At 35.2% G+C, this 12,403-nt stretch overlaps 1 protein-coding gene across 1 annotated transcript in view; it reads right to left on the bottom strand.

Moving 5' to 3' along the window:
• Window positions 1-12,403, bottom strand: part of BRCA2 (breast cancer 2, early onset) — an 87,072-nt gene that overhangs the window by 48,470 nt on the left and 26,199 nt on the right. Inside the window, exons 12-14 of the mRNA XM_011997808.1 lie at window positions 11,045-12,374; window positions 7,922-8,017; window positions 3,763-3,832 (exon numbers count right to left, since the gene is read on the bottom strand). Coding sequence (XP_011853198.1) covers window positions 3,763-3,832; window positions 7,922-8,017; window positions 11,045-12,374 — 1,496 coding nt within the window. The remainder of the gene's footprint in view (window positions 1-3,762; window positions 3,833-7,921; window positions 8,018-11,044; window positions 12,375-12,403) is intronic.

The raw sequence follows: 12,403 nt of genomic DNA, 5'->3' as shown, positions 1-12,403 counted from the left end.
TGGTGCATTTACAAACCTTTAGCTAGACACAGACGGCTGATTGGTGTGGTTTTTTACAGAGTGCTGTTTGGTGCATTTACAAACCTTTAGCTAGACACAGCGCTGATTGGTGTATTCACAATCCTTTAGCTAGACAGAAAAGTTCTCCAAGTCCTCACCTGACCCAGAAGCCAGCCAGCTTCACCTCTCACTATCAATGTTCAACATTTACATTATGGCTAAGTCAGTATAAAGTATGTGTAGTATTAATGTGTAGTATATAAATAGTATATATCCTTTACAACTTTTGCTTTCTCGAGGTAATTTTTAAAATCTGCTTATTTTCTATGTACCTATTGTTTATTCACATCTAAACTCTTAGCTATATATATAAACCTCTTTTTATTCCATTCACAAATTAAAGTTTTTAAAAAACCTTTTCTTCTTGAATAATGTTTCTTCTAAGTTACTTTCATTAATTTGTTTTTGGGTATTTTATTTTTGCTTTTTCTGATGTCTCATAATCTTTGGATGTCTGTTCATACTTAAAAGTGAGGGACCAAAAGGCTGTTTGGAAGCACTTGGTACAAAGATGAACTTGACCGCAAGCTACACAGTAGCCTGATTAAATAGAAACTTCCAATAGTGAAAACTTAGCTATCTATATTCTGGAAGCTGAGTGGCGGAAAAGGGCTTGGTGAGGGGTGACCCCCAACATTCAATATGCACATATTAACTTTTTCTTGCTTTCAAGTAGTTACTCCTGCCTTCAACTGTGCCTAGTGTGTTCACCCTCTACTGTATCCTCTCTGGAGAATAAGCCTCTGGTCTTTTGATCGAGCAGGCAGGAGACAGTTGCCCAGCTTCATGAATATTGCTGCTGGATATGGGGTCTTGCTCTGTCATCCAGGCTAGAGTGCAGTGGCGCAATCTTGGCTCACTGCAGCTTCCACCTGCTGGGTTCAAGTAGTTCTCCCACCTCAGCCTCCTGAGTAGCTGGGATTACAGGGGCACGCCACCATGCCCGGCTAATTTTTGCATTTTTAACAAAGATGGGGTTTCACCATGTTGGCCAGACTGGTCTCGAACTCCTGACCTCAGGTGATCCACCACGTGAGCCACCATACCCGGCGAGTACTGCTTCTTAAACATAATTTCAACTTATCCCATTTTGGCTTCCTCCTTCTGCACCACCCATGAAGCCACCAATTCCTAAGCTTTTGAGACCTGAGTGTAAAATCGTTGGTTCTCTGCTGTCCCCACCATCAGCTTCTATTCAGTTTCCTTCTGCGTGCTTTGAGAAATTTAGTTACTTTGTTATTTCCTATTTTCCTTGATTTTTGTGTGTGTGTAAGTTTCTTCAATGATGTTTTGGTAAAAGTTTGGAGGGCAAAGAAGGGAGATGAGTATGTTCAATTCATCTTTTTTTTTTTTTTTTTTTTTTGAGACAGAGTCTCACCCAGGCTAAAGTGCAGTGGTGCAATCTCACCACAACCTCCACCTCAAAGGTTCAAGCGGTTCTCGTGCCTCAGCCTCCGGAGTAGCTGGGATTACAGGCGTGTGCCACCATGCCTGGCTAATTTTTGTATTTTCAGTAGAGATGGGATTTTACCATGTTGGCCAGGCTGGTCTCGAACTCCTGGCCTCAAGTGATCCACCCACCTCAGCCTCCCAACGTGCTGGATTACAAGCGTGAGCCACTGTGCCTGGTCTCAATTCACCATCTTCACCAAGAAGTTTCCTAATACATTAAAACATGCAGGTACTGCTTTATTTTCATCTTGAAGGCAAACTCTTCCAAAGTCTCTTATCTTCTTCAGTTCCAGAGCAGTCTAGCTGCCTTTCTAGACTTAGCAACACACCTACTCTGGGATCTCCCTTCAATATCATCCTGAGAGCTCCCTTTGCCTCTCTTCTATGTTGAATTCTTGTTTCTTAAGTCCTATACCTTCCTCCTTCTTGGTTTATGCATTTGTTTTGGTTAGTTTCCTGAGAAAAGCACACAAGAGATCTTTTAGTACTTCACATCTGAAAAATGTCTACCCTCACATTTAATTCAGATTCTAGGTTGGAAATCATTTTCTCTTAGTTATTTGAAGGCACTGCTCTGTATTATATAAGATCTACGTTCTTCTAGATTCCATCGTTGATAATAAGAGAATTCATACTATTATGACTTGAAACAATTTGAAACCTAACTTCTTGGTCCTCTAATGAATTTAAGGTTCCTGTCTGCCTCTATTATTCTAAAAATTCACAGGGATGTGCCTTACTGTGGGTCACTTTTACTTGTGTGTTCACTCAGTGGGCCCCTTTAATTAAGGAAACTCATGTCCTTCAGTACTAGTAAAACTTTTTAAATTATTTATTTCTTTTAAAATTTCTTTTTAAAATTTCTCTTCTGTGCCTTCCTTCTCAAACTCTGTATTTTCAGATGATAGACCCACAGGATTAACTTTTCATACCTTTTTTCATTTTATTCTATATTCTGGGAACTTTCATGATTCTTATCTTCCATTATTTCTACTAATTTATTTGTGCTATCATATTTTTAATTTCTAAGAGATTTTTATAGCAACTTGTTATTATTTTATGGCTGTTTTTTCTTTTCTTACCTGAGAATATTAGTAGGTTTTTATGAAGTTTTCAGAGTCTATTTCCTCTAGGTTCCTTTCTGCTATGGATTTTGTACTTTGGTGACTATGTTTCATAGTAGCTTTCTTCCAATGACTAGTTATCTTTGACTATCTTTTCTTATTTAAATGTGAAGCACTTAATAGCTTCCTGGAAGCTCTATGCATGTCAACAGTTAAGCTTCATGGTCTGATGACTGGCTATACTATTTCATCTGAGTATCCTCAACTGTCAGTATTTTTTGGTCTTTTCTATTGGGTCAGGCATATTCCCCAGAAAAAAAAAATCTTCCATTCTCATGCCTAAAGGGCCTGCCTGCCAGCATTCGGGAACCAAGTGTGGGAAGGAGCTAGGTCTCACTGCTTGACATACAGATTTGTATCTGATGTTTCATTTTAGTATCTTCCCCTCAATTGTGCCTTGTGTCTCCTCCCTCCAGCCCACCTTCAGTTCAGAATCCTCTCAATTCATCTTTTTCAAAAAACAAATGTCTGATTTCCTGGAGGAAGAAGGATAACCGCCTATTTGCAGTGGGGGAGGAAATACAGACATTTCTTAAAAAGAATTTCAACTAATCTTCCTATTCTACTTCACCTTCAGAAGTACATGTTGCTGCCAATTTGAATCTTTCTCAGGTTTTTAGGGGAAAGCATCTCTGTTTGCTCTAGTGTCAGGTTTTAGCTTTCCCATGCTTACTAAATCCTTCATGTTTTTGGTTTCCAAACTTTTGTTGTTGTTTCTTCTGGTCATTGTCCTTGGGAATTACACATTAAAAAAATTATCTTAGTACTTTTCGAAAAGTTTAGAGAGGAGAGGTAAAAGAATATTTTTAATATTTGCAATCTTTTTGTTAATTGACTTCGAGCAATTTCCTTAATTCCTTCCAACCTTAGTAATTCATCAATAAAATTAGAATAAAATCTGTCTACTTTACAAAAGCTGTCATAAAACTAAAAAATAAAATAATGATATGAACAGCACTATAAAATAATACCAAAGTACAGAATTATTTCATCCTGATGCAGGCTTTCAAAAAGGGAAATGTTAACTTCTTAATATTAGTGTCATTATTTTTAGAAATGTTAATTTATAAAAATGAGACTTTTCTCATACTATATTAGAATTTAGAAAAATTTAAACATGCCTTACCAAAAGGGTACACAGGTAATCGGCTCTAAAGAAACGTGATGCATAAACAATCTTCGATCTTTTATTGTGCCTAGGAAACAATTATTTTATATTACATATTAGTTAAAATCTAAGAGAATATCCATGTTCCTGTACTTACACAAAAAATTTGAGACAATTACAGACTTCAAAATTTTCAGTGAATGGATGTTCAATAAATGATAACTATGAAAATAAATTGCTGATTCACAAATTGATAGTGACTATGCACCAAATAACTCACAGTACAAGCATACAACAGAAATCAGTATACATTTAGTCAGCTGATGTTAACCATCATAACTCAAAGGTGTTAGCTAATTTCTGATGCAAATGCAAAATTTAAAATTTAGTCTTTGAAGGTTTAAAAGCTAAGCTTTAGATATTGTTCATTCTCAGTGTGTAACTTGTACCTAATTTTCAATAAGTCCACTAGTTGGAAATTGGTTGAATAAACTAGGATACACTGATACAGCCAGATGATCAACTACTATGTAACCATAAAAAAGAATGAGGAAGATCTCTATATACTCATTAAGGAGTTATCTCCAAATAATTCTTAAGTAAACAACAACCAATAAACAAGGTGGAAAATGGTGTATATACTGTACCTTTTGAGTAAGAAAGGGTAATGAGAATATATATGTATGTATTTGCTTATTTTTATTAAAAAGAATCTTGAAAAAAAAAACACTAAAAAAGATTACCTACAGAAAGCAAGAGGTGGGTGAATAAAAACTCTAAGTATACCTTTTTGTAGTTCTGATGAATGAACTATGTCATGTTTTATTTATTCAAATATAAAATTAAATAAGAAAAGACGAATCCTAAAATTGAAAACAAATGGAAAAAAAGGAATCTAACCTAACTATCAAATTGGTAACCACATCCAGAAGAATTATTTTGAGTGACATTTGAACACGGTATTTTGACTACACATCCTTAATAATATATGGGTTGAGTATCCCTAACCTGAAAATCCAAAATGCTCCCAAATCTGAAACTTTTTGAATGCCAACATGAGGCCAGTAGAAAATTCCACATCTGACCTCATGTGACAGGTTACAGTTTAAACTGTCTCATGCAAAAATTATTTAAAATATTGTATAAAATTACACTTAAGTTATATGTATAAGGTTTATGAAACTTAAATAAATTTCATGTTTAGACTTGAGTCCTATCCCCAGATATCTCATTATGTATTGTATATGTAAGCATTTTAAAATCTGAAAAAATCTGAAATCTGAAATAGTCCTGGTCCCAAGCATTTCAGATAGAGATACTCAACCTATATACTCTAAGGACAAAAACTGCAAAGAATTCTTACATTTTCCTAGTAGTTTTATTGTCAGTAGTTAATACTGACATTGTAAATTCAGGTTATTATGTATATACTATAGGACAATGATTCTCAAGAAATAATCGGTGGAATCCTGACTGTGAGGTACCTACAACCATTTTAGGGAATCCAAGCTGTCAAAACTGTCTTATTAGTAAGATGTTATGTATGTCCTTTTCACTGTTGATATTTGTACTGTTGGTGTATTATGATTGCATACTTCAGTGCGTTTCTCAAGAAAATACACTTAAATGATGGAGTTGTGAGCTGTACTAGCTTTTTTTTCATGAAATACCTTTTACTTGAAAGAATAACCAACAAACTATAGTTATTCAGACTTGGGTATTTGGTAGACGTCTTTTCAAAAATGAACAAAAATAAGCTTGTCAACTACAAGAAAAATAAGTGACAATACTTATTGCCAGGGGAAAAATTCAAGCTTTTAGATGAAAATTAGAATTTTTGGGAAGCTTGTATCCAGCTTTGTAAGCTTGACAGGTTTCCACTACTTAAACTTTTCTGATCAGTAATGGCATCAATGAAAGTGATTGTTTAATACTGCATAATAAAACTGTCAACTTTCAGAAGATCCACATAACTCAGTGAACTCATATCTTCCAAATGACCAATGCATAATATTACAAATTTTAACATTAATCAATTTACATTTCTAATATGGTAAATATCAATAGATACATTCCACATAAATGCTCTTTTGGGTCCTCAGTAATAAGAGTATATATGTCCTCGATTGGGCACAGTGGCTCACTTCTGTAATCCCAGCACTTTGGGAGGCCAAGGCAGGTGGATCACCTGAGGTCAGGAGTTCAAGACTAGCCTAGCCAACATGGCGAAACCCCTTCTCTACTGACAATATAAAAATTAGCCAGGTGTGGTGACACACACCTGTAATCCCAGCTACTCGGGAGGCTGAGGCAGGAGAATCTCTTGAACCCAGGAGGTGGAAGTAGAGGTCAGCTGAGATCATGTCACTGCACTCCAGCCTGGGCAACAAGAGCAAAACTCCATCTCAAAAAAATAAAAATAAAAAATATGAGGATCAAATAAAGAGTGAGTATCTACTGGCTCAAAATAATTCCACAAGCAAGTTATATTTCATGCAACAGTAGCACTGTTAGAATACATCTTCCATTTACTTCTTTGTAGGATTATGTCAAAACCAATTCCTTCAGAAACACACGATTTGTCTATGTGCCTTATACTACCTAATGCCATTCTTTCAATACCTTGAGAGGAGTTACATCTTATACAGCCTCTAAAGACAGCTTATCAAGTAATAATACAGTAAAAATTACCCTACCAATTACTTATACATCTCAGAAAAAAAAAAAAAACAAACCAGTAAACATTGTTTTAATTTTCAACTCTCTTCAGAATTCTTGTGCACACTAAAGGTTGGAGAACAAGTTGGATGAAAAACAAAAACACAAACAAAAAAACAGAAATAAACAGTTTTCTGGACATTCAAACCATCCTGTGTTTGTAACTTTCAAATTTCTATCACTAATGGGAGATGAGTTAGAAAATTCCAGATGTTCCTACTTCTTGTGGGATTTACCCTATGTGTTTCAGAACTAAGCGTCTTTAATATAATTATCCTTCACTATATGAACTCTTCCTATCCAAACTTAGAAACCAAATATATATAATGAACAATAGTTACACATGTCATATTTTCAAGCATTCCATGGTAAGAACTTTGGATTTCAGCCTAAATGAGACAGGTGCCAGAGAGTTTTAAGCAGCCAACTAACATGATCTGACCATTGTGTCAGGATGACTCTGGTTGAGGATGACTCTGGTTGCAGTGTTGAGAACAGCCTGAAGAAAAGGGGCAAAAGCAGGGAGATCAACTAGAAGCTATGATAGTGGCTTAATGACAGTGGTGGGGGTACAGGCGGAAAGAAATGATCAAATTCTTGTTACATTTTTGATGGCAGAACCTACAGAACTTGTTGATGGGCTGGTATAAAGTATGAGGAAACAAAAGACTGAAACATTAAGAGTGGTACTGCCCCTTGTTGAGAAACGAAAGACAACTTAAAAAGTAGGTTTGGAGCAGGAATAGAGTCAGGAGTTCAGCACTGGTTACATGTTAACTTTGAGATGCATATTAGCAATGCAAGTCAAGATGTATTAAGCAGGCAAATGAATGAGTCTGGAGTTCAGGGACAGGTTAAGGCTGCAGTTATAACTGGCAGACAATGAAATTTAGATGGAGAAGAGATGTAAGGACTGAGCCGTGGGGCACTGCTGCCTAGAATAAGGAAGAACAGGCAAAGAAGACAGAAAAAGAGTGGCAATGTAGGAGGAGAACCAAGAGAATGTGGTGGTCTGGAGAAGACTGATAACTATGTCAAATGCAGCTGAAAGATAGTCAAATGAGGACTGAGAAATGTCCACTGGATTTGGTACCATAGAAATCATTGTGTTATTTAGGAAAGATGGATTTTGCTGTAATGCTGGAGACCAAAAAGTCTGACTGGACTCCAAAACCTAAGCTTTAAATATTACACTACCTTTTTACTAAATTTTTACAGCTTTTTAAAAATAAAAAAGTCATTATTTTATCATCATTTCATGCTTCCCAATTACTTCAGCATCATACTAGATATTATAAAGGAAAAGTCCACTTAATAATAAGATACAAATTTAACAATTAAACCACACTGTAAAATATTTTCCAAAATACACATCCAAAAGAACTGAGAAAAATAACTAAGAATATTATATACCATACCTATAGAAGGAGAAAAGATACAAATAAAAAGCAAATTTTACCATCTGGAGTGCTTTTTGAAGGCTTTAGGGATTTTTCTTGATTTTCTATTATCCTGTCAAATTCATTTAACAAGTTTCTTTTGATTGGGGGTTCTCCTAAAAAGAAATATTTCATGTATGTTTTTAAAGCAAATAATATCAGTTTTATTTCTCAAAAGACTACAGTCCATTTTTTTTAAAGCTAAAGTATTGACTCTTTAAATGTTAAACAAAAATACATACAACAAATAGTGACCTAATCTTCGAAAGAGAAAAGTCAGTTTTCAATGTCAATTACATTTTTGTTCTGTTTTGACCACTTTAAAACACCACTATTGAATAGGGTCTAGGGATAAACAGATGCTACCAGATACCACAGACAAGCTACTTTTGAAAAACTGACACTGAATATAACTCTAGGTTTACTGGCAATAAGGTCTAACAAAATTTCTTCAAATAAACTTTTTTTCTTTTTTTTTCTGTTTTTTTTTTTTTTTTTTTGCAGCAGGCGGGGAGTGGGGGCAGCCATTAAACTGAAGGAGGAATTTATTACGTAGATCCTTGAATTAGAGTTAAGAGGCTTTTTAAAATTACCAAATTACATTAAAGTACTAGTAATAGAAACAATTCTTATTTAAAAGTTCTACAGAGGCTAAGAGGGTAAGATTAAACCATAATTCAAGGTAGGCATTTCCATGTCATGCTGAGATAACATATGATAACAGGTACTTTGCTTCTTGATGCTTTATTACAGGGAATAAATTTGTATAATTTAATAAGTAAAAATGTCCATGCAAGGCGTTAGCAGGTGTTAGATTATTATAAAAGTGGTTTAATTGCTTAACAGTGACCTGTACTGTTCCAGTAACCAGAAGCTGGCTAAGCTATATACTTATATGAAACAGAAACACCATTGAAAGCATTTACAAGTCTGAGTTATTGTTTTTTTTCCCCTAGGCAGAAGGTCAATACACTTCAGTATGCACAAGAACAGAATGGGTTGCTATAAATAAAGCCATTATTTTCCACAAAAGAATTACAAACATGTTTAAGCATGTACACTTCAGGATTTCACACTAAAGGACAGCAAACAGTTTAAGTATTATAAACTTACTACTTTGTCCATAAAGTAAACCCTATATTGAATGTGACCTGGATAACACTTAAGTAAATCTGTATCCACCAGAATGACTTAGGGGCAAAAGACACTTTTTGAATGAGGAGACCGACTTCAGTGTCTCTCTGTAATATGTGAGGTCTAGACAGGAAGAATTCTAATAACTAAAATATTTTTATGAGTTATAGGTTTTTTAAAAAGGAAACAGTTATTTAAGATTATCCACTGTAATGTTGGAGTTTTGGCATTTGCTTTAATTGTAACTAACCAACAGATTCAATTATTTAAGATTATTACCAGATACACTAACAGAAAAAAATACACAAAAAAACAAAACCAAATACATATCTAATATAGGTATGCATTAGGTTAACCTAATATAGTCATTTGCCACATAATGCCATTTTGGTCAACAACAGACCATATATGCAATGGTCATCCTGTAAGACCTTAATAGTGGTCCCATAAATTTTTTTTTTTTTTTTTTTTTTGAGATGGAGTCTTGCTCTGTTGCCCAGCTCTGCCTCCAGGGTTCAAGTGATTCTCCTGCCTCAACTTCCCTAGTAGCTGGGATTACAGGTGTGTGCCACCACGCCCAGCTAATTTTTATATTTTTAGTAGAGATGAGGTTTCACCATGTTGGCCAGGCTGGTCTTAAACTCCTGACCTCAGGTGATCTGCCTGCCTCGGCCTCCCAAAGTGCTGGGATTACAGGCATAAGCCACTGCGCCCAGCCCCATAAGATTTTAATACTGTATTTTTACTGTACCTTTTCTATGTTCACATACACAAATGCTTACCATTGTGTTACAATTGCCTACAGCATTCAGGACAGTAACATGCTGTATAGGTTTGCAGCCCAGGAGCAATAAGCTATACCATATAGCCTAGGTGTATACTAGGCTATACCACCTAGGTTTGTGTAAATATACTCTATGATGTTCCCACAATGATGAAATCTAACAACGTATTTCTCAGAACATATATCCCTGTCAAATGACACATGACTGTAGTTGAACTAAGTTGTTAGATATATATACATTTAAAAGGGAAGTTAGAGTAGTCTACATAACATTAAGATCAAGATACTATTTATTAACAATACTGTTTTTAGCTCACTTCCTAAATGAAAAAAAAGAGCAAGCCAACCCTTACTTACTAAATACTCTCTGCATACTATCTGCCAAGTTCACTAAGTGCTTTAAATACACTTTTTTTTTTTTTTTTTTTTTTTGAGACAGTGTCGCTCTGTTGCCCAGGCTGGAGAGCAGTGGTGTGATCTCGGCTCACTGCAACCTCCGCCTCCCAGGTTCCAGTGATTCTCTTGCCTCAGCTTCTGGAGTAGCTGAGATTATAGGTGTGCGCCACCACACCTGGCTAATTTTTTGTAAAGACAGGGTTTCACCATGTTGGTCAGGCTGGTCTCAAACTCCTGACCTCAGGTGATCCACCCACCTGGGCTTCCCAAAGTGCTGGGATTACAAGGTGTGACCACACCCAGCCCTCATGGAAGGTGTTATTTGCATTTTATAGATAAGGAAACGGAAGCTATGTAACTAGTATAACTAAGTAGTATATATTACCCAGTACACGGTATAACCAGAAAGCAACTTTTAAAGTTCATATAAGTCAGAATTTGAACTTGCTATGTATATGAAAACAGTTAAGTTAGTATTATGCAGGTTTTGTTAAAAGAGTTTCAAATTTTCTAGAGAAACTCAAACTTTTTAACAGTAATTTCTCAATTATTATACTAATAATCTTTTGAAAATACATTAAGAGACCCTTAAAACATGATTTCCTGGCATACAGATTCAGAGATATCGAATCTGTATACCAACAGTTAGAATCTGTACACAGATAATCTGTGTATCTGTATATCAAGCCATACTCCCCCAAACTAACTACGCAAAAATGGCTGAAAATACATACTTACTTTATAACATTCTTGTTAGCATACCAAGTCTACTGAATAAACACTTTAAAAATAGTGATTGGCAACATGAAAAGTAAAAACGAACACTTACCCGCTGAGATAAGGGCCTCTCCTCTTCTTTTTCCAATTCTTGAATTTGACAAAACCATTTCCTCATTTTGAGGACGTGTAAAAAGAGAGTGTGTGGCATGACTTGGCAGTTCAGAATCTGTCAGTTCACCATCTTCCATAAAAGCTTTAGCAATTTCTACTGCTTCTGTTTCAAAGTAGTTTTCTGAATCTTTGGAGTAGGTAGAACAAACTTCTATATTTGTTTTCACAGGAACATCAGAAAAAGCTTCAGTTTTACCAATTTCCATTTTTACATTTTCAGGTGAAGCCTGTTCTTTTCCCAAAACATGAATGTTCTCAACAAGTGAGACTTTGGTTCCTAATACCAACTGTTGTTTGTCTTGTTTAAATTGAGAGAGAGATGGAGAAACTTTAATAGAGTGATTATTTTCTGAAGAACCACCTTCAACATTAAAGTTATTTGATAAATTAAATTCTTTACTGCAGGCTTTTTCCATTTCTGAGTTTACACAGTGCTCTGGGGTTCTCTTATCAACACAAGGAAGTATTTTTGATACATTTTGTCTAGATGTAGGTGAATAGTGAAGACTATGCTCAGTTCTGATTATATCAAATTCCTCTAACATTCCCTTAACTTTGTGTAAGGAACTTTCGGAAATGGAAACTTGCTTTCCACTTGCTGTACTAAATCCAGAGAACACAGATGAATTTACCACATTATATGAAAAGTCTTTCTGGGATGATATTAAATGTTTTGGAGTATGTATAGTAGTATTTTCTTCTCTTGTGAGCTGGTCTGAATGTTCATTACTTTTAAACAATACTTTGGAACAGACTTGCTTGGTACTATCTTTTATTTCAGAAAACACTTGTCTTGCCTTTTGTAATGAAGCATCTGATACCTGGACAGATTTTCCACTTGCTGTGCTAAAAATCCCACAAATATTTGTAGATGGGACTGACTTAGGAAACTTCCCTATACTACATTTACATATATCTGAAGTTTCCAAACTAACATCACAAGGTGACACTTTAGAAACTTGCTCCAATCCAGACATATTTTGGTTATGTTGTAAAATTTCTTCACTTTGAATGTCAGCAAAAACCTTATGTGAATGCATGCTACACTCATCACTATCTAGAGAGTTATGAAAAATATCCTCTGAATCATCCAATGCCTCGTAACGACCTGCCACAATTTTTGTTTGGCAAATATTTGATTTATTCTCATTGTTTTCCTTAATTACTTTACCGAAACTGTCTGTAAATATCTCTTTCACTTTTTTAATTGTTTCATGTGAAACACAAATGATTTTACCACTGGCTGTACTAAATGCAGGTGGCCCTACCTCAAAATTATTACAATTAGATATGGACA

Source organism: Mandrillus leucophaeus, unplaced genomic scaffold, assembly GCF_000951045.1.
Source record: "Mandrillus leucophaeus isolate KB7577 unplaced genomic scaffold, Mleu.le_1.0 Scaffold549, whole genome shotgun sequence".
In the NCBI taxonomy this organism is placed as follows: Eukaryota; Metazoa; Chordata; class Mammalia; order Primates; family Cercopithecidae; genus Mandrillus; species Mandrillus leucophaeus.
Note: the sequence above shows the minus strand (reverse complement) of the source record. Positions and strands in the feature narration are given on the sequence as shown.